General features: G+C 29.9%; 1 protein-coding gene across 1 annotated transcript; it reads right to left on the bottom strand.

Annotated features, from left to right (window-relative positions):
• Positions 1-12,921: 12,921 nt before the first annotated feature.
• Positions 12,922-14,973, bottom strand: LOC25494134 (transcription factor MYB108). Its single transcript, XM_013602880.3, is given in 3 exon segments — positions 12,922-13,643; positions 13,925-14,054; positions 14,565-14,973. Coding segments are annotated over 3 exon segments (963 nt in total). The 5' UTR covers positions 14,734-14,973; the 3' UTR covers positions 12,922-12,979.
• Positions 14,974-27,290: the final 12,317 nt, after the last annotated feature.

Genomic DNA, 27,290 nt, shown 5'->3' on the forward strand with positions numbered 1-27,290 from the left:
ATGAAGAAAAAAAAAAGATAAATGAGTTTTAAAACCAAATTTTGAGTTTAATGCAAAAAGATAAAAGAAAAAAACATGTAAAAATCACGTTTGGCTTTGGATTCGTTGCGTCTCTTGTCCGTAACTTTGACTGACACACACGCTTTCCAATTTTGATTGTTGATTTTCCCCTAAAAAATGAGGTAGGGGTAAATTGGGTAAAACATAATCAAGAACCGAGGGTAAAGCCGTCTAAGTAAATATTTCTGTAGATATTTGAATGGATCAGAGACTACGAAAAAGCACAAGCAACTACCATTTCCAACGGTGGACGCCGCGTAACTGTTTACGTGCTCTCATGTTATTGGTTCCTTAATACAAAAACGCGTGGCTTGTTTGTCCATGTCTTTTTGTTCTTGTAGACAAAAAACATATAAGCACGTTGAACTTGCAGTTATCAAACTCCATTTGCATTACGTACGTTAGACAGAAAAATTGCTGACATGTGTAGCAATTGAAAAAATAAATATCATAGACACAATCACATATAAATATTGTTTAGGAACCCTCGTATGGAGTGAAAAAATTTAAGAAAAAATATTTAATCAAATCAATTGATATTATTTTATTTTGTTCTCTTTTATTTTTTTTAAAGAATTTTGTTCTCTTGGTTTTTTGTGTGTCTAAATATATTTATTTGAGCTTATGTCCAAGCAAATATGCCTCCTAGCAAAACACTCAATTTTTTAAAAACTTTTAAACTATAATTAATTATGCGAACGATAATTAGAAAGCATTCGAACTCAACCATATATAGAAAGGAAAATTTTATGAAGTCATGAGAATAACTTTTTTGATGAAGTTAACACTAACATCAAAAGTGTTGTGAGTAACACCCCACTGTTTGTACGGTGACATCAAAAGTTCAATCCTCATAGTATCATCAATTCATTAGATTAACAAGAATACATTTAATCTAATTTTATCCTACGTGTAACACCCCACAAAGTGAAACACTCAATATTATCACATGATATCAGCAACTATGTTTGCAAGTTAAAGATGTCAACGATAAAATAGTACATGTAAGTCTAAGATGTTGCAAGCATTACTAGATGAATTACTATTGATCATTAATCAGTAATCAACAATTTAAAAATGAATCAAACATTAAGATTAAAATTAACTTTTTTAAAAAAGTTTGTTTCATGATTGCACCGTAGAAGCTCTCATATAGAAATAGTAGTTAACTACTTTTCAAATTTGACATGGGCGCTAAAGAATAATTCGGATAAGCCATGATATGAGATCGTCCATTTATCACTGTAATAATCGAAGATTGAAGATTTTAAGGATTCTAATCTTACCAATCAAAGATTGGAGATTTAAAGGATTACAATCTAATAGAATGAATCCACAATTTAACATAACCTTGATCGAAATCAAACAGACAAAGCTACTCATTGAATGAGCCAAAATTATGGTCATGGTTTGAATGGTAGTTAACTATGGTCGGAGGTATTTACGTAAGTCTGAGGTGCTCATCAGCAATGTCAGGTGCCTAAAAAGCAATTTTTGTAAGGCCAAACTTCCACTTGGAATGAAGATTTGGACTTTGTGGGCTTTCTTTAACTATCCATTTTATGGCCCAACAGGCCAACACGAAGATTGCTCTTTAGACTTCAAAGATTGCTATCACACACTTGAAAATGATTTTTAATACCTCCAACAGCAGTTAACTATCATTCGCTGTTTAATTTTTCTTTTGGAGCAAACGACAATTAACTATCATTGAAGGTATTTTAGTAATTTCCAGATGCGATAGCAAATCATTTAGTATAAACAACAGTCTTCCAACACCGTTAGAGCTACAACATATCCATGTCATATTTGGGCTAGATGGGGCTAACAAGAAAATTATACTTTATACCCCTACAGATCGTTGAAAATGACAATTTTACTATTGTCATTTAACTTCACCTCACAAAATCAAAAATCAAAATATCGACAATTCCTAAAATGTAATCAAAGAACTACTAGAATTTGAAATATGAAATAGATTTCTTCAAGAATAATAAATGAAAATGAAATAAAAAAAAAAAAAAATAAAAAATTGAAGAGAGATGAAATAGATTTCTTGCATGTAATAGAATACCAATTGCAACAGAAATTATGATACCAAAACCCATAAAATTCTTCTTCCAATTCAATTTCTTCAGATAAAAAACACTCATCAGTACTTGGAGAGGCCTTTTGTTTTACGTTTTTCATTTTAATTTTTTCAATTTTATCTCTTGAATTCACTATTTTCGCCTTCCTCTTGCCATGTTGTTGAATGTTAGTATGTAATTTTTTTTCCCGAGTGCTTTTATGTTAAAACAAAATGATATTCATTCATTTAAATCGAGAGATTACATCATTCAACACCGCTAAAAACGTAGATGATGAATCTACGAACAAACTCACAGCATTCAAGTTAATAGCATATAACAGCATAATGCCTACAAAAATATATGATGAAATTAAAGTGACCGGAATATCCATTGCCTCCGGATCTGCAACGTTGACGCTCAAATCTTTGATTGAACAATAGATCTTTCAATATGAATCAAATGAACACCGCACGAAGACGGGAAATCAAACAACGCCGCACAAGACGAACAACAAATCACCACACTTAGATGATGAAATTACAAAGAAAAAAACTTAGATCTATGTGAAAATCATTTATTTAGATTGAAATAAAGAGAAAAAGATGAAGAGGGATGATTTCAGATCAAGAATTGACCCAAAACCACCTCTCAATGAAGAGAAATTGTAAGAGAAAACCTAGAGAGAAAAAACTAGGGCCGGCTTGTTGGAGAGGGAGAGATTCTATCAAGAGTTTTTTTTTTTTTTGCTTTCATGTTTGTTAACAGGAAATATCATTTTTTTAAAATTCTTTAGCAAAATATTTTTCTTCGGTTTGCCTCTTTACCATATCTGAAAAATTTCCTTTCTAGTTCACCTTTTTTTCATTGGAACCGTGAATGTGAAAGGTAGTATATTTAAATTTCTTAGTATAATATTGTTGCAGGGTTTGTATGAAAATGATGGATACATGATGAAGAGAAATTAATAAATGAGAGCAGTGGCGGAGCCCTTCATAGACTGCGGCTCATCCGGAAAAATTAAAAAATCAACGATTATAGGTCTATTTTGCGAGATTTTATACAATTTTATGTCGGTTTTAGGTTTTGATTGATCCAAATTTCCGCAAAGTGGTGTAGTGGCCCACCCAAAAAATTTAATTAATTCAATTATAGGTCTATTTTCGAGATTTTATACATTTTTATGTCGGTTTTAGGTTTCGGTTGATTCAAATTCCCGCAAAGTGGTGTAGTAGTCCACCAAAAAAATTTAAACAATTCAATTATAGGTCTATTTTACGAGGCTTTAAACAATTTTTCAACGGTTAATTTTAGTGGCCCATCCTAACTTTTTTTTCTCGCTCCGTCACTGAATGAGAGGTACAAGAGGATGAAGAGGAATTGGTTGTATAGAAATATTGTTGGTTGTATAGAAATATTGTTGTTGGTAAAAAAAAATGAATCCGGAAACTATTGTCGTTGTTTTCTAGAAAATTATGTGGGGGTGAAATCAAATGATAAAAAGGATAAAATTGGTACTTTCACTGATTTGTAGGGGTAAAAGATTCAATATAAGGGTATATGGTATAATTTCTAGCTAACGGTTAGCTTATGAAGCCATACTAGGTGGATTTTTTTTATTTTAAATAAGGTGGATTTGTGTTGGTACATAATTCTTTCAAAAAATCCGATCAATAAAAAAGTCTTTCAAATTTTGTACTACATCAAACGATTACAATAATTGAGGAGAGGACACTTCAAAGTTACAAGACAACACTACTATGTCAATTTAAGTGAATTTATTGTTATTGTTTCATAAATACTCATTCCGTTTCAAAATACATATTCATTTTAGAGAAATTGCACTAATCAAGAAACCAAATAAATTTTGTTATTTTTGATGAAAATATATGTGTGTTTTCTATAATACCCTTAATAATTTATTATTTCATTTTATTTTTTTCTCTCTACAATAAATATGTAAGGGTATTATTGACAAGACAATAATTAATGTTGCATTGAAACTTGAAAGTGACAAATATTGTGAAACAAAATTATTCTCTAAAATGGACAAGTATTATGAAACAAGCGCAATCATTTAATCATCATAAGAGCTTTCGTTATAAATCCAAAGATGACCCATGATGTAGTAACTATCACTCATGGAAAAAATGCGTGGGACAAAATTTTAAGTGAGAGAGATTGGATTATGCTCTTATTTATGTTATTCCAATGAAAATGCACTTATGAACTTGTGACATGTGTGGTGAAAAATACTACTCCCTCCATTCTAAAATATAAGCAAAAAAATCTCATTTTCTTTGTCTCAAAATATAAGCAAAAAAGACCAACTTTTATGCTATTTTTATGTTTTTTCAAACAAATCATCTTTTCCAATGTAAAATTAAATGCAAGTTGCATTTAATTTGTTCTCCTTTTTATTTTCTCCATAATTTTTAACCAATGAAAATTATTTTTACATCTTTCCATGAAACTTATTCCAAGGAAAACACAAAAAATTATATCTCGAATCACTAAGTATTAGTTTTCTTAATAAGTGTGAATTAGTGTTTTTTGCTTATAAATTAGGACGGAGGGAGTAGTTGATAGTGGATGAGTCTTATAGAGAATATCGGATAAAACAACTGATAACGTATGAATAAGCTAATTGAATTTGCACTGTTTTATAAATTTAATGGTTGAGCTAAACAATGAATATGAAATGACATAAAAATATGTTTTTAATTTTTTTTCTTTTTCAAGTAATATAAAATTAAGGCTTAATTACCTTTTTGATCCTTTAACTATTTAATTGGTATCGAATTGGTCATCTAACTAAAAATTGATTTATTTCGGTCCTCTAAGTTTCTCACCGTTACTACATTTAGTACTTTCTATTAGTTTTATTCAAATAAACGTTAGGGTTTGTGTTATGTGGATCCTCTAACTTTATTTATTAGTATCATTTTGGTCTTATGCCTTGTTAAGGTATTATGATTAAATAGTGACTGATATTATTGGTAACTGTTATGGTTCATATGTATGTGTGAAACAGGAGGTCAGATACCCACATAACATAAACCCTAACGTTTATTTGATTAAATCTTATAGAAATGACTAAATGTAGTAACGGTGAGAAACTTAGAGGATCGAAATAAATCAATTTTTAGTTAGAGGATCAATCCGATACCAATTAAATAGTTAGAGGACCAAAAAGGTAATTAAGTCTAAAATTAAAAGAGAGATGTTATAAGTTATAAGTTTAAACATTATTATTTTTTGTTACGACTTAAACGTTATTTAAAGTAACTTATCAAACGGTTTAATAGCAGTTTTATCCCCCTAACTTTCCCAAAGTTGCGATTTTGCCCCCCTAAGAAAAAAAAACTACAAAACCGCCCCTAAGTTTTGCATCTATGGCAGTTTTAGCCCCTAAGGTCAATTTTGACTCGGCCTACGCTGACGTAGCACCCTGAGTGAGGTGCCACGTGTTATTTTTTTTTACCAAAAATTGGTCTTGGGGGCCAAAACTGCTACAGTTGCAAAACTTAGTAGGCGGTTTTATAGTTTTTTTTTAGGGGGCCAAAATCGCAACTTCGTAAAAGTTAGGGGGCGAAAACTGCTTTTAAGCCCTTATCAAACATGTTGTTAATTAATATTTTATTTTTTCAATTAATAAACAAAGGTAAAATTGAGAGAGAGAGAGAGAGAGAGAGAGAGTGGAAACACTAATTGTCCATCACACATTAGAGAGAGGGGGGACGGATTAGGGCATACACAAGCCAAATAGGTGTTCGCAGTCATCTTTATATCTCTTTATGTTTCATATCACTAATGTCGATCAAGAAGTTACAATTAAAAGTTTAATCATCGAGGTATTCATAATTCTTTATTTCTTGATAAATCAAAATGTTGTAGATCCTAATTTATATGCATACTCACGTGTTTATTTGTATTACACACTTAAGTATGATTATAAATTTAATCTTTTTATTGAGCATGCCCTGTATCAATGAATTAATTCCAACATAATCTCGTGAGAAAAAAATGTTTTTGAACATGCCGCTTTTGATATATGTATGTTATCCGCCATAAATTCAAGAAATTTATTACCAAATAAACATTTATATACAATTATCACCTCGTAGATTATATATATATTGATAGAGGGTATTGTAAATTTTACATTCTATTGACGGTGGAAATTGATGGCAAAATTATTGTCTTCAAGACTTTTACTTGCAGAAAAATTACCTTTAGTGCTAGATTATGTCCGTAGGTAATTTTATTTTTTGCAAATCCTCTGATCTTAAGGTTCCGTGTTAAGGGCCTCATTGCACTTTCACAAGGTCGGCCCTGATTGCAGCAATGGTTTAAGCTCGATCACTAAATTTTTCACCTTTTTATTTTAAAGGGTAAAATTCTAACCACTCAACTACTTATAAAAGAAATAAAAGAGTGTAGGTTAAATCTAATCCACATACGCAGGTTTGATTTCCATGGGTATAAATTCAGGGCCAACCATGTGCAAGTGCAACAACGCCCTTGGCATAAGGAAGGCCTCAAGTTTAGAGGGACCTCAAAAGTTTGAAGAAGAAAAAAAATACTTGTACCTACAGAGAAAAAAAAACCGTCACTAAATAACATTTTTTCGGTTGGTAAAAGTTTGAAAGACATCAATTTTGTTGTCAATTATGCATTGTCTATAGGCAAATGTCTCTTTGTAATTGTATGTAGGCAAAAGTCATGTTTGAACTATTCCTCATATTCATATATTTAACTACAACTCAGTAGTTATCGATCATTATAAATCTATAAGTGGTGTTAGATTTTTTTCAATTATTTTTAAATAAAAATTGCCAAGATCATAATAAGTCTTTGAATGGTCGGAGACGGCCCTAGGTATAGTATGATCATATATTTAAAATTTTCCCTTTATCCATATCTTATAAAAACCAAAGATATCATTTTCAAATCCTAGCTTCAAACCATTAATTAACAACAAAAAATGGTTCCATCTGATCTAATTAAGTTTGTCATAGATAAGAATGAAATAAATGCAACACATGTTTTTACTTAAAGTGGAAGGCCGATGCAAACATGTATTTTTTCAGTTACGGGTTGGAAAGGTATTCTTTATATTTTGAGGCAATAACCAGTGGAAATTGAAAACAAAAACATCATTTAAACTTTTTTGCGCGTGCACCTTCAACTTGTGGGTACGAGGATTAGGCCCTTTGAAAAAAACCTTTAACTTGCAACCGTGTTTCATCACAAAGCTTCACGCAATGAATGATCAATGAAAGTGATATATAACCTTGGCAGAGGATGTTAATGGAGTTGCAAATGGTACAAACAGAAAAGGTCAAAGTGCATAAAATATACATAAAAAAATAAAATAAAATAAAAAGAAGAAGTTTAATCAACACTTTTAACATTTTTCTTTAGTTAAAATTTAATCATTTGTATCAATTTGGCACCTTAGGCAGATTTTTCAAAAGCAACCGCTCAGCTTTTAATCTCATATGGCTTTCTTGTGTGTGGGTGATTTGGCTAGAAAGAAACACTCGAGTCTTTCATCAAAAAGAGGTCTCGTTCAATCAATTACTAGATAAAATTATACTTCAATCATACTGGTGGCTGAAAGCGAACCGTTCTACCTTTGTTTTTTCGTACAATTTGTAGTGGTTGAACCCTTTACCCTATCTGGATATTTATCTGTAATGGGATGATTTTGTCATTTGATCATTTTATTTTGTTATCCTTTGTTTTGTGGTTGTAATTTGATACTCTTTCAGCTAAGATTTTTGCACTTCTTATGTTGATATTACCAGACTTCAGTAATATATTCTATTTTAGCTTCTTAAAAAAAAAAAATTAATCAATCAGATAACTAATGAACCATAAAGTGACATGTTTATATGGTTTTTTAAAATCTCTCAACAACAAAAAAAAGGTTTTTTAAAATAATGAGTTTAAATTTCATATATTGTCATTGTAAAATGTTCAACTCGACGGCTCACCACAAAAACAATCCTTCGTGTAACTTTATAAGTAGTTGGAATAAAAATCAAACTTTTTTAAGGACGCTCTGACGTCTATAATTGATTCTCAACATAAAAAAAATTATATTGAGGGTTTATATGAATTAAATTCATAAGAATCGCATGTCTGTATTTATTTGTTGTGTTCATGCTCACCGAAAATGTGTATAAAAAAAAGTCTTGTTAACAAGTGTTTCTGAGACACTCTTTAAGAACTATATATGATAAGTTTTTGTAAAATATATGTGCAGAAAAAAATAAAGAAATATTCGAGTTTTTTAAGTCCAAATTGAAAAACAAAGGGGCACAAACATTGCAGCAATACTCATAAAAAAAGGCATGTTTCATGCATGCTAATTGGCCAACTAAGATGCAGGAACACTTAGCAATAACAGTATTGAAAAGAAAAAAAAAGAAGAAAAAAAAAAGAAGAAGTTGGATTATCCCTTGGGGGATAGTTAATCATTCATGTCGTACTACTTTTTTTTTTTTTTGGTGGTCCGAGTTTGAATCTCGGACCTTGCATATTTTACGCATTGTCCAAACCAACTGAGTTAAGTTCATGATGATCATGTCGTACTACTCTAATATTGTGATATCTACGCACAAAAAGAGGTAAAATAAAATAAATTATTTGTTAAAATCTTTTATTGAGTAGAAATTAAAAAAAAAAAGGCTTAAATGCAGTTTTACCCTCCTATTTTGATTGAATTTGAATTTTGCCCCCCTATTTTAAAACTCGGAATTTTACCCCCTCTATTTTGATAGAATCTGAATTTTGCCCCTCTTATTTTAAAACTCGGAATTTTACCCCCTCTGTTTTATGTTTTTCAAGATTTTGCCTCCCCCCATTTTAAAATAAAGAACAAAAAAAACTAGAAAAATATAGAAACGATTAGAAAACATTAATCCGGTAAAAAAAAACAAAAAAAAAACAAGAAAAGACAAAAGAAACAAAAAAAAAATAGAAAAACAATGAAAATACAAGAAAAAATTCAATTAAAACTACATGAAAAACTAGTTTGCACCTCTAATTATTTGCTATTTTCATACTAGTTTTTTATTTTATTTTTAGAGATCATACTAGTTTTATGCATTTTTTCTAGTATTTTTTATTCATTTTTTTAGTATTTTTCTGGTTTTATTTTTTCATTAAAAAATAAATAATAAAAAAACATTTAACATAAATAATTAATTATGGGGTTAATAGTGTTTTAACCCCCTGTAATATAGGTCATTTTCGATTTTACCCTCTTTAAAATATTTTTTTGGATTTCTTCCTTGTAATTTGAAGATTTTTGGTTTTGGACCTTCATGAATTTTGACAGTACAAAATCGAAGATATGACAGGGGGGTAAACCGAAATTTTCTCAAATTAACAGGGGGATAAACCATTTTTTTTCAAATTACAAGTGGGTAAACCTAAATTTGCTCAAATTATACGGGGTGAAATTTTCCGTGAAGGTCCAAAATCAAAAAATCATCAAATTTCAAGGATTAAATTCAAAAAAAAATATTTTACAGGGGGAACCGGAAATGACTTATATTACGGGGGGTAAAACACTATTAACCCTTAATTATGTGGATAAAATAGGGGGAGGGGGAAAAATCATGAAAAAGATAAAACAGGGGGGTAAAATTCCAGATTTTAAAATAGGGGAGACAAAACTCAAAATCAATCCAAATAAAGGGGGTAAAATTCCGAATTTTAAAATCGGGGAGAGGGGGGGCAAAATCCAAATTCCATTAAAATAGGGGGTAAAACTGCACTTAAGCCAAAAAAAAATGTTGATCTTAACAAAAAAATCTTGTATCCCAATTAAGCATGTATAGACAACTAGCTAAGTTGGTGAACCGAGAAATATTGAAGGGAGGAGGAACTGCAATAATATATGGAGCTCTATATGTTTGCATGGTTGAAACCCTAGAAACTTTTTTTCTCCGATAATTGAAGTTTTATTGATACTCCCTCCATTCCTTTTTTTTTTTTTTTTATGTTTTAGCTCTTGACACAAGTTTTAAGGAGTAATTAAAGTATATAAATATTTGTGTGTTTTTTACTTAAATAATCTTATTTATCATTAAATTTACATGTGATAAACCAAAAGTCACGACTAATTTAATAGTTTATTGTGTTTTCCAACAAGAGTAAACTTGAGAAAACAATAATAAATTCACTAAAATACTGTATCAAAAGTTTTGAAATATAGTTAAAGTTCTAAAACATCAAAAAAAAAAAAATTAATGGAGAGAGTACTATAGAGGGTGGATTACAAAGCACCTTACAAAACAAGACCACGTCTAAAAACACTTGATAATTTATGGCTTTTACTTAAGAGGCCAAGAGCGAAAAATCCTACACAAAAGCCAAATAAAATAACGTAACCTACTAATATTTGTTTATCAAAACAAACATAGTTAATGTATAAATTATTCTACGTTAAACTATGTTACATGTCAATCAGACTCATCATCATCGTCCTCGTGAGCTTAGCTCAATTGGTATAAACAATACATAAAATATACAAGATTTAGGGTTCAAATTTCGTAAAAAAATAACTCATCATCATAGTATAAAACTAAATAATTTTGAAAACCAACTCAATTATTGTACAAAACTAAAATCACTTTTTAATCAATTTTGATCATATTCTCCATTTGAGTGCTGAAACCATCATTTGCGCCCATAAAAGCATATTGATTGGACTGAAAGTGGTTAAACAAGTTTATATATCCAGCTAAAAATATGTTGGCCGTACGAAATCCAACAAGCGTGAGAAGTATTTCCGTCGACATCCCTGAAAGAAAAAGAAAAAAGAATTTCGGGCTGACTTTTTATTCGAGTCTTCTTATCGAGTATCCCTAGACACTTTTTAAGTATTCTAAAATAAGTAATTATTCTTTAAAAAAGTTAAATATTTTGATTTTCAACATATTGATTACACATATTTTCATAAATATTTATTACTTATGATTCTTAAAAAGTGTCCTGAAGCACTAGTTAACATTTTTCTTTTTCTTTTTAGGAAAAGAATTTTGGTCGACTTGAAAATTGATTTCGTGGCGATTAATTAAATAATTAAAGGGTACAATTAATTTGAAAAATATATTAATAATAAAAAAATATCTTTGTTTTATTTTTAATACAGCTATCCGTAAATAAATTTTCAATTTAGTTCCTATACTATCGGTCTCTTTCCAATTTAGTTCCTAAATAATATAATATAATAAGTAGCCTCCGACACCCAATATAAAATTTGTCAATTTAATTCCTTTTATTTATATTTTTATATTGGGACAGAGATAAATTTGCATAAATTAAAGTGACATTACTGATCATCATAACTACAATAGTTTTTTATGGAACATGAACTTTATATTTATATGGGTTAAAAGACAACTCTTAACACCGAGCAAACACTTCAAGTACCTGAAATTCTTTCAATTTAGCTTCAAATTTTTTTAATTGTGGAAATTAAATTGATAAATTTTATACACTTTAAAGATTACTTAATGTATTTACATATTTTAGGGTTTAAATTTGAGAGAGGATGATAGTTTAAGGAATAAACTGATGGTTTATTCAAACTTCTACTACGGATCTGTAAAGTAATATTTTGACATTCTTATGATCTTTATGAACTTTGAAAAAATAAAGTAAAAATAATACATTTTATTCCTATAAGGCAAATTCCATGATACACATAATATATTTGGGTGTACCGGTACATTCATTCTTTAAATTAATGGTTAAATGAGTTGTTTTTTGAAGAAAAATATTATTTTCTATCATTTATATTTATAATAACTAAATCTTATTCTTCAAAAGTGTTAACGAAATAAAATTAATTTTTTTGAATTTTTAGCACTCATAATTATAACTTTGATTATATTTTACGATAATATGTTAAAAAATTACTATGATTCTTATAAACAATGAAATGATGTTTTTTCTTATGAAATGATGTTTTATAAAATATAAATATTGACAAATAATTATTTATTTCATAAAAAATGATTGTTAATTTATAAAATTATGAAAAAATAGTACCGATACACCTCATTTTATAAGTGTACCGTAGAAGTTCCCATTATATAAATCTGTATTATCTATAAACTAACTAATTACCACGTCAAGCATGACTTAAGCCATCTATACATTTGAGCTTTTGATAGTTTTGTCCCTAATGGCCAACTTGAACCTACCAATAATATAATACCACGTCTTAAAAATTACCATATATTGTCACCTTTTTCTTTAATAATCTAGAAACACTTTTAAATTAGAGGAGTTTGGTTCAGGCCCCGTGGACAAAGGTTTCAACTTTTAATTGTGGGATTTCTAATACAATAACAGTTTTAAGTAGGGACAATTGAGTATGAAAAAGACATCTTATGCGGAACCATTAATTATGCTCATCTTTAAATTATTACTACTATTTAATCATGTACGAATATTTATCTACAATGCACTCACTATAGCTGCCAATTTAATTACCAAAGATTCAACGGAGATAAAAAAAATCAAACAAAGAATGAAATCATATGAAGAACGGTTGAATTACAATAATATTTCAACAATCACCTCTAAAATTTTAAGAAAAATGAAGAAGCTAAAAACTGAAAAATAATCCCCCACTAATTTCTTATCTTTAATTAATACTATGCTTAAAATATATAATCCACAATTTAGATATAGGCCAATACATCCTTTTTGCGTGTCCTAAATATGATATTTTTTTATTGGTATTTCTACTTTTATCAATCTGTTTTTTTTTTTTTTATTATCAAATGTCCTTCTCCTATAGTCCCATTAATGAATTGTTTTTACATTGTATCGTTCATGAGTTGTTGCTGTAAAAACAACATGTTCTCAGCATTCCAAAAAATGTCAGATGAGTCCCCACTTTGCATCCACGTGGTGTTTGGCTCCATGGATTGGAAATCCATTAATCCTTGAGAAAACAATCCAGACGGGCTTGTGATACAATCCGAGAAGCTAAGTTGATGAGAAGGTTGATAATAATTTGAATTAGCATTAGGGTTATTCTTATTACTAACACTTGTACAATAATAATTATTATCACCCAAATCCGATAATGTTGACACCTTATTCTCAAATGAATCTGATGATGCAGTTGTGTTGCTGTTCTCTAGGGTATAACTTTGTGTCATATGGTGGTTGTGAACTCATAAATTCATAGTTTATAATTGTTGGAGTTGAAACTTTGCTGTCATATGTGGTTGTGAACTCGATAAATTCATGAAGTATGTCATTGTGGTATTGTGGGTGGTGGTGGTAGTGGCAGCAGCGGCGGCTTGAATACGTTCGACTAGCCTTGGCATCCAAAGGTAGCGCATGGTGTCCTTGAATTGCTTGCTATTCACGTCGCATTTGAGTTGTTTGGCAAGCTTTTGAACACGAGTTCTCCAATAATTTTTTATTTCATTGTCCGTTCTTCCTGGTAAATATTGGGCTATTTTCGACCATCTGATGGATTCCATCATTAAACAAATAAGTTTTGTCAAAATTAACAGTTAAAATGAAACATGGTGTTAAATGATTAGAAGAAGAAGAAAATAATTGGTATATTTTCTTTAAAAGGAACAATCTTTATTTTTAATTGAATGATGCATGGGTACTGTTTGGCATATATATGTCTTTAGAATTTGATTTGGACTAACTCAGTTTTACAAAAGGCTTTATATGATGAGTATATAAATAAAATTTTAGGTTTCAGTATATAAAACTTTTAATATATATATTCTTACCGGTTACCCCAACGAGTATGGAGCTCGAGAATCAAAAGTTGTTCTTCAAGTGTGATATTTCCACGTCTGACATCTGGACGGAGATAATTAAGCCACCTCAATCTGCAACTCTTTCCCGTTCGCTTGAGACCTAATATAACAAATTGCAAACTGCTCATATTGATATTGATGAAGACTCGATATATGAAAAAATAGCATTGCGAATTTTATATTGTAGTACTTTCTTTTTCTGAAGAAACATAAATCATATGATTTTTGATGGAGGTGTATCAATCCATTTTATTTTTTCCATTTTTCACAAGTGGGCGCGCCAATCAATTATAACCAATGAATGAATATTGACAATTTTCATATATACTCACAGCTTCAATATTATTATAAACCTAGCTAGAGACAATTACATCCACATATATCATATAAGGCCAATGCATATCACAAAATTTCACCATCATCATATCATATATAGTCACAAAACCACAAACTTTGGCTTTTCAATGGCAATTTAATAGATCGGATAACCATCCATTTGTGGTAATGAAAAGAAGTGATGATAAAAGGGACTAATATATTAAGTACATGCACCACAATCACATAAGTAGGTAGAGAGAAGATGCTAGTTTAGGAAACCAATAATATTTACCAGCAGAGTTGGCGAGGGTATTCCAACGACCTTCACCATGAGTAGCAATGTAATTCATGAGGGTTAAGTCCTCATCCACGGTCCAAGGACCTCTTCTAAGGTCCATATCATCCTCATCACTACTCATAAGGTTGTTTTTGTTGTTGCTTCCTCTTCCTTTTACATCCATTGATTCTCCAATAGCCACTTTCAAAATTTATTTGTATATAGGATTTGAGAGAGAGAGAGAGTCTTGGATTATTACAAAGAAAAAGAAGGAAGGGTGAGGGTTTTTATAAATACTCCACATGGACGGAGTTTTGAAAAATGCATGTGGTAGAATTAAGAAAACGATTGACTCTATAGTTGGGTTGGGTATGTATGGATCGATGGATGAGAGAGAATTAGAGGAGGCAGAAAATAAATGATTTACTAGTTAACTAAGGTTTGGGAGATTAATTAAATGAAGTTTGTAAGTACTAGTATGACTCTTTTGACTTTCTTTGCTTTGTTTGCGTGCTCATTAGGTTTATCGTTTACTGTTTGGACATGCTATGCTACCCATCCTCACAACTCAACTTTTTTTCTTTCTTTCTTGATTATTATTAGATGCCATTTAAAAATGATTTACATAAAAAGTTTATTTCTTAATGCCAACTGATAGTATACTCATAATTACATAGATTAATATCTTAAATCGGATATAAATACAATAAGCAATGTTGCATAGAGATTTAACACCGCTTGTTTTTTACGATGAATCTATTTTTTTTTTAAATAAATATGATATGAAATCTCTTGCCAACTCATTCAATTGTTTTTGTGTTATTTTATTTATAAAAATTAAAAGCAACCCATTAGACATTGTAGACTAAAAAAATGTTGGAAGTTTCTATAGGTACTGCATAAAAAATATTTGATTAAATGTAAAAAAAAATACAATTATGCATAACACGATTTAATGACTGAAAAGGTTTTTTTCTTTTTTTTGACAAAGACTGAAAAAGATTTGTCAAATGAAAAATGACCGAAAATATATTTTTGAATTTAATGTTTTTAGGGGTTTTGAATTTAATTTTTACACGTGGATCATTAAAAAGAGAATATAAACATTTTATACATATAACCAGTTAAATCAAAATGTATAAAGTACTTGGGGTTTGAACCCCAAATTCTCAACTTATTCATCTTCAGAATAATGAATTTCTAACCACTAAAATAAATACCGAAGAAAAAAAGTCAAACTATATAAAAATAAGAATGTATAATCACACGTTTTCTTTGTTTTTTTAATAATTAATGGAAAATGCTTTTTTTTTTTTTTTGTAGATAGACGAAATGGCAAAGCCATTATAAACTCACACACACAAGTGGAGGAACCGGGGTTCGAATCCCGGTCATGGCATCCGGCCTAACAATTTCGGCATTTTGCCAGTTGAACTAAGACTTCTGGATAATTAATGGAAAATGTTAATAAGTGTCTTTGAGACACTTCTCAACAAAATAAGAATCTTGAGACACTTGTTTTTTTTTTTTTTTTTGAGAAATTGAGACACTTATTAAAGAATCAAATTTAATTAGATTTTATTGAAATTTATGTAGTCTATATTTTATCTTTATTTAAAGTTCTAAATTATCTCCCTAAAAAAAAAAAATTCTAAATTATCAGAGTCTCTTTCCACTATAAATTGGAGTATTGACAGAAAACAGGTTCAATACAAACATTACTTTCCATAACTCGTGACCAAAAACACTAGTTAACATAATTTATAGTTAATACTTTCTTTTATTTCGATAACTTGTGACCGAAGACACTGGTTAACATAACTCGTACTTAATTCTACATCTTCTGCTACTGTTGAGCAACTACTCTATCTATTGATCTCCCGCATTGCATGCGCTGCACACGGCGGATTGGGTCTCTGTTTTCAACAATTGTGTCTATGATGCCAAGACACTATTTCTACATATTCCTCGTCTAGGACGGCTACAATAAATTATCCATTTACGGATCCTTTGAAAATTGATGATGTTCTAATTGAATCTTACAAGTGGTAGTTTATTTTAATGAATTAAATAATCTATTTTAATTATTGTTAGAAAATCATGTTATTGATGTTTTAATCAATCTAATTTGTAAGAATTTGTTAATGTAAAATATCACATTTAAAAGTTTATATAGGAGTATTTGTTTTTTACTTTCAAGTCTTTTTTTATTATATAATTCAAATGCATCCTCAGTAATGGTTCAAATTATATAATTTGAAACATGCATAACTGTGTTAAAATTTATGTTTTGGAGAGTTTGACACGTTTTGGATCAGTCAAATACAAGATTTTTGTGTATTTCATGTTGCATCGATAGTTTCTATGGTCCATAATGTGTTGAGCCTTCTATAAATTGTCATGTTTGATTAATTTGCAAACTACACAACATAGCCATGAACATTTATTCAGTACATATGAACAATAAGCTAGCTGCAATTTACAACAACATGAGAAACTTAATTTGTATAAGGTCCATGTTGATGTCACACTCTCTCGTTTGAAGGATCAACTTGACCAAATTGTCGGTCATCTAAACCACATATAAAAGAAGGGTAGGCAATGTTGAGTATTGTCGTTTGTCAATCGACTCAATTGGAATCGTCTGGTTACCCAGATAAATCTCAAGAACAACGATGATGTGAGAGTCATGTTCTTTACATTTGGACAATATAGTTCAAAGGGATCGATTGAGTTACACGCTTTCTTGGCCAGATCTTTTTATTCAATAAAGTTTGATTCGGCCCAGGTCCTATGACAAAATCAAGTCTTCCATGGATAAACTATAGGAAGAATTCAGTTTTAGTTTATCCAAGATTTTGTTTGTGTTTAGTTATGTTGTTTTACATTGTTGTTGAAATTGTTATATTTAATTTATGTTGTTATTTTAGAATTTGCTTTAATGATAAATTTTCTTTTTTATGTGTTCTAAATACGGTTCAGATTATATAATCTGAAACGTGCCAAACCCCCCAAATCACAATTTTTAACATAATATATGCACATTTCAGGTTATATAATCCGAACCAACATTGGACATGTGCTCAGATTGTATGATTTGGATTGTTGCGTTACAAGTAAGGTTTGGACGGTTTGTGATGTGTTTAATGCATTTTTGACATGCTTGGTTCACTTTACATGTTTCCTTTGAATTTAGTTACAGGCTAAGTTGGTAGCGTGACTATAAATAACCTTGCATTCTTCACCATTCTCATTGCAACTCCCATACTATTTTCTTCTTCTATTTACTTTTTTACATTTCCTTTTGGGGGCGGTTACAATGTCATTGTCACTGTTGACCATTCATATCATCCTTAAAACTGATGTGCAATTTTTGTGGGGTGGTACAATAGTCAATAGGTAGGTCTGAAAACACTTTGTAACTTCATGAATCTTACTATTGCAAGTATACACTATATGAAATGATAGTTTAAAAAAAATAAAAAAATCAAACCCACGAAGACTAATGCGTTATGGCTCTCTACAACTTTTTAGTGATAAACTTGTTTGTGAGACAATAAATTAAGAAGCCTAAAACAACTTTTACAACGAAGCTTAAATAAAAATATATTTTACTGAATATAAGATTCGAACATAAGACTAAAAAGACTTCAGGCCTTAATCTTGACCAACAGATTTCAACAAATACATATAATAATTTTTTTTATTATTCCAAAATTTTGAGACTTAAGCTTTAGTTTAGATTGCTTGACTCATGAGTCGGCAGCAACTAGTTTGCTTAGAAAAATGCTAACATATATTTTAGAGCACGTGTTAAAGGATTATACAAATAAAAATTGTATATTAAAAAATATGCTAATTTATTTTTCATAATTTTAAAATTTTAAAATTTTAAATAAATATTTACTATTTATAGAATTCTTAACATGTGGTATAAAATAGCCCTTTTGCTTATTTAGGTTTTATTCATTTACAAGAGCATAATTAAGTATGCCTATCAAAAGGACATGCTAGCTAGCTAGTTAAGCAGATGGTTTTGTTTACATTCCATAGGCTGCTCTTGAAAGTTATGGAATTGCCATAGAGTTGATGGAACACTTATTCTAGAAAGGTTTGCCTTCAATTTGTGTGCTTACATATTTGCCACCAATACCTTATTTCCATAAAGGTATTTGTTCATAAATGATATTTAAAAAACTATTTTTTAATAATTTTTATGACAATTTTATCTCTCATACTTACATTGTATTTTTATTTTTCTCTTTATTACTCCTCCGTCCCTTAATATAGGCACCCAATATCTTTTTCACATTTCTTAAGAAAAGTTGTCAGTGTAATTAATGTGTCTGTTTTGTGTCTTAATATTACGAAATTGTCCTTTGTTTGTATGTGTATTAACTTTAATTTTTTATATTTCAAGATAATAATATTAATTAGGGGTATGTTTAGGAAAAAATAATAAATGCATCTAGTAACTTAAAAAGGGGTTATATTTAGGAACAAAAATAAAATCAAATGGGTGCTTAGATATAGGGACGGAGGAAGTATTTTGGTTTTTTTTCTCTATTACTACTTTTATTTTTGTGTCAATCCTAAATTTCTTTGTATATTTTAGTTGTTCAATAAGTTGTTCCGACAAAAAGTTGTTCAAAGAACATTCATCTTATCCAAATTAAAAAAACATTATAATTAGTTAATTACACTTTTGTTCACATAAAATTTTAGCTTGTCTAGGCTTTATGTATTTCCCAAGCAGGTTGGGAACAAGGAAAAGGAAAAATATAAACTTTATACTAGAGATTAGTTTTGATGTCATATTCGTGAAATTTTATATATGGTTAATCAATCACAAATTGTTTTTGTATGATATTTAAAGTATATGTAGATAATTTCAAATATTTTAATCATCTAAAATAGCCGTAATAAACACTTGAATACTCTTTTATAATCACAAAATTTGAGCGTATAATAAAGAAAGATAAATGATAACAAGTGTTCTGAAGAACCCCGACGCCTGCATATAATAATGCAATGTCCTACCAACTGAGCTATGCTCACGGGACACATTGTTTAAACTTTAAACAACTAAAAGTAGTAACTTTTATATAGAAACTTGTGTAATTATTACTTTTACATGTGTTTGACTAATGTTTTCAAGATAAAATTTCATATAACGAGTTTCTTAAACAATTCCCTTAATTAGTATAACCCTTAAAAAAAATTGTCAAACTAAGCCCCTAAATCTCATTAATTTAACCACAGTCGAACGTTGCAAAGGTGTAAGAGCCAATTTTAGCTACTGTTGAACCCTGAAAAAATGGGGGGCTCTGCTGTATGCTTGCACAAACCCATAACTAACACTTTGATTGATAAATTATGATTGATTGAGGGTGTAAAAAATATTTACATCTTTTTTTTTTTTAAATGCATTTCAATTGAATCCATTATATAATTCCATGTATTGTGTGTATACATTTACATTTTGCTATCATTAATATTTTGTACTTGTGCAAGCTACTCCACATGATATGCTACAGTGTAAAAAGGGGTTTCTACATTAGAGACAACCTATATCTGAGATGTTCTAGCAGGATAAATTCCTACTCCCCTCAAGGAAACTAAAATCAAAACGAGGTAAAATAGCGGAGTAAAGTTAATCCCAACAAAAAAAAAAAGAGTAAAGTTGAATAATATTCATACTCTTGGACTTTGTTTGCGAGTTTGGAGGGGAGGGAAAATGAGTGCTTTGAGGGGTGAAAAATATGAGAGAAATTGAAGAAATCTTTCAATTTTTTTAAAAGAGTGCATGTAATTCAAATTTTAGAAGATTACAAAATGATCATTAATGTCATTTATTTAATAATAAATTTCTTGTAAAAGCACATTTGTATACTATTAGATGTAAATTTGCCGTGATTTTAAGTAGTTAAGAATTAGAGATTATATGTTTAAAGTTGTTTTATAGCTCGAGTTATGAACTATAAGAGACATTGTAGGAGTCTAAAAGTGTTGGTTCTGACTATCTAGCCTATTCTCCATTGAAATTCTTTTATGAAATGGGCAAATGTGAAATAAATCTTAAAAATGCAGTAAATTTCACTTTTTTTTTTATTGCTATTTTCTTTGTACTTCTTCTTCGAAAGTCGAAACTCCAAACTGCCAAAAGTAGTATCATACTAGTTGAAGTAGTTAAAAATTACTTGTATGATATTTCACATTGAGGACACTTTGTTGGGAATCATGCCACTAGGAATATCTTAGAATTTGGGTTCAATGAGAGTGACATTGACATGATCATTCATAGTTTTGTGGTATTTTGTCAAAAGATAGCCGGGTTTTGAGGATTTATGGCGTTGACATTCTGTTTCAAATCCCTCAAACAAATTGTAAATACTTTGTGTTTTTATGTAATATTTTGGACTTCTAAAATTAGGACCATTTTCACAAATTGATGTAGAATTTGTTATTGATCTTTACTTGTCCTCTATTTTAATATACAAAGCATCTTTGACTTAAACACGTGTATGCTTCAAATTTTTCTCTTAACCCTAACCCTTGACCTCTTTGAGTTAAGGCCGCAAAAGCGTGTATTTTCTTCCCTCTTAACAAGTATACTTATATGTTAGGCATAAAAGGTGTAGAATAAAGGAGTGCAATATTACTGAATCAAAAAAAAAAAAAAAAAGAGAGAGAGGGAGAGAACTGAACTAAATCAATTGTACGTATTCATTTAACTTATCGTTTACTTGCTTGATGGTTGATGGATGCATTTATTTTAAGAGGATGTCCTTTTAAGTGATGTCTTAATTATGATCATAAAATGATGCACACTATCAATCTAATACAATTGTAGATTGATATGTGTAATACCGACATTGATTCAATGACCCATTCAAATGTATTATTGATAAGCAAAAGAGAGAACGGAACAAATAGAAGGTTGGGACTTTTTGTAGCAAAACTGAATCCATAGGGACAAAGAAGGTGCGGATTGATATTTTCTTAGACAAAACCGTATTTGCATTACCAGCGTAGTGTGACACAACCAATGATAGAAATACTTATGAAATAATAACATAGAAATATTTCATCCGTTTTGAATTATAAGTTGCTTTGGAAAAAAAATTCATAAAATGTGACACTATGCCGATATTTTTTTAGACAAACCTGTATTTGCAATACCATCATAGTTCAAAATGATTTTTCTATGTTCTCTGCGTTGTTATACATAAAACATTTGTTGCTAATTTGATATTATACACATCAATAACCCATAAATCACATAAGTTTTTTCTAACCTAAACTCAAAGCAAGTCATCAATACAGATTTAAAACTTAAATGTCTTATATGAGATAAAAAAAAAAAAACATAAAATACCTATTAAATACAATCAAATAATTAAAAGACTACAAATACAGTTTTTCAATTAAAAACATCATTCGCATGCAACTGTAAACTAATTCTAATTTGAATACATTTAAGGGGTCGACCTCTTACAACAAATACTTCTTTTCATATGCATCAGTTGGGGACTGAACTGATACGAACCAAAATAATTAAGAACTCAAGCATCTATCAGTAATTATGTCACGCTATATGTTGATACTTTTGTCTAAAAAAAAAAAAACGGATCCGCACCCTCATTTGTCCGTATGGATTCACTTTTGCCACAAAAAGTCCCAACCTTCTATTTGTTCCGTTCTCTCCTTTCTATGTTATTAATTAATAATTATAATTAAATACAAAATGTGTATGAACTAAACCCACTAAACTAATATTCCATTGTAATTGATATTAGTAGTTCCCCCCTTTTCTCTTATATTTATACAAGAGGGATCTTATGGAGAACTATTTTAAAGACAGACATGCATGTACATTTCTCACGAGACAAAAACCAAATTAAACTTGTATAATCCAAAGCATTTAAAAAGAATAAAGACGAACACCATTCCATTGTCTTGTCCTTAAGACGCACGCTTTGGCTCCTCAACTAAATTATTAAGGTAACAAAGCAATATTATAATCCTAATAATGAATTTATGTTCCCTTGTCTTTGCCGGTTTTATAAAGCATACGTAACTTTGTTGGTTTCAAACTCTTTATTTCCAAATATCAATTACATAAAAATAGGCAGTGCTCCCTTCATGATTTACAAGTCAGGTCCCCTCGTGCATGTCTCATTACACCCACTATATACAAAAATTCAAAAGGTAATATAGTCCACCCCCACCATAACTACAATAATATAAACTTATAATTAGCTCTTTGTCTTATTTAATTTAATTAATCACGTAGCATATTGTCCTCTACTCCTCTTCTCTCATACATACGGATTTGATTGTTCATATCATATGCATCAAAATTAGACCGAGGGGCATTATCTAGTTCCCTTTTTCGAAGAGATTTTCACACCTTATGTGTGATGTTAATATTGGTGACTTATAAGATTCTGTGTAGGACAAGAAAGGCCACGTGCACGGTGGCAGCCATATCCCAAGACACGTGTCTATAGCTTAACTAGGGTCTATGTAGGGGACCATTCTATCTAGCTAGGATCTTTTTAATTAATAAAATTAGTAAATCCCACTTTAAGGTTGTGACCTTTTAGACATTTACACATGAGTCGTTTGGTTATGGTTTTGATTGTTTTTCTTTCTTTCTTATAAAGCAAGTAATATATGTCTTTATAAGGTAAGCTCTAGAACTTATACTCATTCCATGGTTGATGTCAAGTTGTGATTGGTGCCTCACGGGCACAAAGCATAAGAGGTGTCCTTATAATTTGAAAGTAGGTATTAAATTTTTGAAAGATTCGTGGTTTAGATTAGATTGATCTAGATAGAGTATCAAAGATATGATCGAGATGGCATAAACGATAATGTAGTGTATATAGTTAATTACGTTCACAGGTGGAATATACACGACCTTAACAGTAATAACTATCATGATATGTCCTTTTACTTCTTGTACTTGGATCCAATACAAATCCAAGTCATCAAAAACCTACATTTTCCACTAGCTATATATGCTCAAATGCCATTCTATCCTGATCCTAGCTACAAAAATTCCATTTTTGTTTGATTGTTATGACATCTTCAGTGTATATAATTAAGTAAAAGTGAAAATGATCTGTACCTTTTTCTAGTGCATATAAAGTACTGGGTCGACGTACACGTTTTTTTGAGTTTATATCAAACTATGCAACAATTATTATAATGTCACATTGTATTATTATTATTATTATTTTCTAAACTGTTTACATAAATTTCTACATAGGATGCTATATAAATTGACATTTGAGTTTATCAGAAAATTGCATTGTAAATCATTTATTTTTTGTATCTTACAATTACATTATATAATACTTACATTTGTGTTAATTTTCAGCTATACTATACATGATTTTTTTAAAAGAAATGGTGAATTGCAAACTCAAACTCGCACTCCCACATTAATATTTTTTAAGCCAAGTAAAAAATAGTTCTTGGACACAAATACATATATTTTTGCTAGTTAGTGATACCGTCTACATTGAAGTTAGAGCAACCAAATAAGCGACAGAGACACCACACTCTTATCTAAAACCTTAAGGCAATGGATTTACAGAAAAGAGTGTTCAACCTTTACTATTTTATCCGATGTGGGACATATAACTTACACTTGCAAACCAACAAATGACAAAGATTAAGACGAGCTGGATATGACAAACAAATTGTGATAAGAGAAAGCATGAGAAAGTGATGTATCATAGATTCAAATCTTTGAAGACAAATTAAAATATGATCCAAGTTTAGAAGAAATTAAGACATGCCAGTCCAGATTCAATGTCACTTATCTATCAAGTACAGTCCACGTTGTCATTTGGAATTTCTCCAATTCTCTACTTATGGATTTCTTCAAATTCAGTGCCTTAATTACTTTCTTATAATGCTACTAATCTATTCTACTCATTGATCATCCAAAAAAAAAAAAAAACTTTTGTCCCATTATACATACCATGATTGCCTACCTTTTTTCCCCCACTTTTCATGGCTACAGGCATAAATTTTCTTTTTTGTAACAAGATTTTCGACTTTTGGTTGGTTACATTTGTTAGTATTTGTCTCGTATGATCGATCAATGCTATAACTTTATTTTTTATTTTTTTCAAAACAGAAGAAATGTTAAGATTGAAGAATTATAAAGTTATCAATTCCAAACCAGGAAAAAGAATCTAATATTCAAATTACAGATAAAATCATTCTTAAGCAATCCTGGTCACTGCACATCATATAATTGCGATATTTCCAAATTGACCAATTACTGTACATGACAACAAGATCGCATAAAAGCATTTCTTCACAAGTTTAACTCTTTCCAAACATACATACATGAATTGACGTTGTTAATAATGTCTTACGGAAAACAAGATAACATGTATTGATCAGGTTGTATTAATTCATCTTCAATTAAGTCAGCCACAATCTGCAATATCCCTGCTGCAATGATAATAGAAATGAAAACACAAAACTAAGTAAGTACTTAGTAGATATAATTTATATCCATGTAAACAAATTCAATATGAAAGCAGCAGAAACCAGAATCAAGGCATGTATGTAAAGATATTAACATCTAAGACTTCTTAGAAGTGTACAATTTTTTTAGCTAAAACATGATATAAAAATCACTGTCAAAATGCAGAATATTTGAGACCATTCTAAATTTAATTTAATATGAATCGAAAGCAAAAATCCACTTCCAAGGTTTGAAACAACAAAGTTCAGTTTTTCAGCTCAACGCGTAAAGTACAAAATAAAATTCAACCACAATCCATTCATCATCTTATCTTCGCTCTAATTTTGAGCAATTTCCTTTACAGAAATGCTTCTAAAAATATCTTTAAGAGGTACAAACAAGCACACTCATAAGTCATAAGAATATCTACCTGACTCATAAGTCATAAGAAACACTTGGGCCAGTGAAGATTTTTGAATAAAGCAGTCAGCTAAACTTTTTACATTCTCATCTAATATATTTGACGGTTTCACTTTCAATTTCAATTTAACAAAGCAAGGAAGTTGAGTTATGATTGAATCAGAAGTTGAGTGAAGTAGAACCTGCACAAATATAGTGTATTATACATATTATGAAGAGTAATTTCTTAGTGAGATTTAGTATTAGCAAAAAAGTATAGTAATTAGGAGGAAAATGAAAATCAATGCTTAATTGCACTTTTCGTCCTCCTAGATTCCCACATTTATGTCCATCTTAGAATTTGGGACCAAATAACTTACAACATTTGCCAAATTTAGATCCCAAAGACTTAGGTAGGCAAACTGTCAAATGCATGTGAATTTTAGGGGACTAATTATGTGCGTAAATTATAATAGAGGAACTAATTAAGCTGAAAATTAAAAAGGAAATAACATACAAATTAAAAGAGGTTACCTTAAGGGTACTCCATGAGAGTGACAATATCTTAACGTAGTTAGCTAGCATATGCAGCCAACTGATTAAGCCTGAATATGAAAATCTGCATCTACATCAAAATTTACCTGTTCAAGAAAATAAAGATCACATACAGAGACCTGGTGAATGAGATCACGCAAGAGAGTGATAGAATTAAGGTTCGGAGTAGAAATATTAGAGTTATATATGGAGATGTAGATTACAATGCTCAAGGACTAAAGTGCTTAACATGTGACAATTTGAAAATGGATCAGCAATGCCATTGTCGTTCGCGGAAAAGGATGCACAGGATGCAAGCTTTTCAATGCCGGCAAATGCAAATACAGGGAAGTTGGAAGTTGCACCATATCAGGGACAGCCCAAATGGAAAGCTTAAGACATGTCAAAGATTGACAAGAAAAGATGCTAGGGTGCAATGTGTAACCGCGCTTAAAATTCGAATCAACTTCAAGAGTTAAATTATGGATATCATGTGATGTGAGTTAGCATATGTCATGATCTTATATTTCTATGAGTTCAGGTTGAATGCAACCTTTTTGAGTTGTCTCAATGAGACAGAAACAGGCTAAAATTGGGAGGGCTACAGGAGAAGTCTGAAAAATTCAATACAAGTTGGTGAGCCGCCGCCAAAGGTGATTCTAAACCCCATTACTATGCTTTTTTCTACATTACCCTTTCTTATTTATTTAAAGGTAAATTATTTACCTTTTCAAAATATCAACCAATCAAAATGTAACATTAAATGTCAAATAAATGAGTCAAATTTTCTATAAAAAAAATCAATTTTAATAAGGTAACTTTTAATTTTTATTTAATTATATTTAGATACACAATCTTAATTAATTTACACTATAGGGCTTGCAACAATTAAAATTTCACATCAAATTCAACACATCATGAATATGTTTGGTAACACGAATAAGCTAGCTTATAACTTGTTGGACTAGCTTATAAGCTTGTTTTGATATAATAAGATGTGTTTGGTGAAAAGCTTTTTTCATTAGCTTATAGCGTTTTTTTTTAAGAAGCTATTTCAAGTGGCTTTTGAGCTTGTAGCTCATAGTTTTTTTTTTAATATTTTCTTCCAATTTTAATCCTATTAATTTAATTTAATTATTTTTTAATAAAACAACATGTTCATGATTTAAAAAATAACGGCCAAGTTCATAGCTTATTTTTTAATAAAACAACTGTCACGTTTTCTCCTTTCAAAAAAAAATTGTCATACTTTATTTTATTTTTTAATGAACGCTTTATATATATTACTTAAAAGAAATGTTTTATATTTAACT

This window comes from Medicago truncatula, chromosome 4 (assembly GCF_003473485.1).
Source record: "Medicago truncatula cultivar Jemalong A17 chromosome 4, MtrunA17r5.0-ANR, whole genome shotgun sequence".
Taxonomy (NCBI): Eukaryota; Viridiplantae; Streptophyta; class Magnoliopsida; order Fabales; family Fabaceae; genus Medicago; species Medicago truncatula.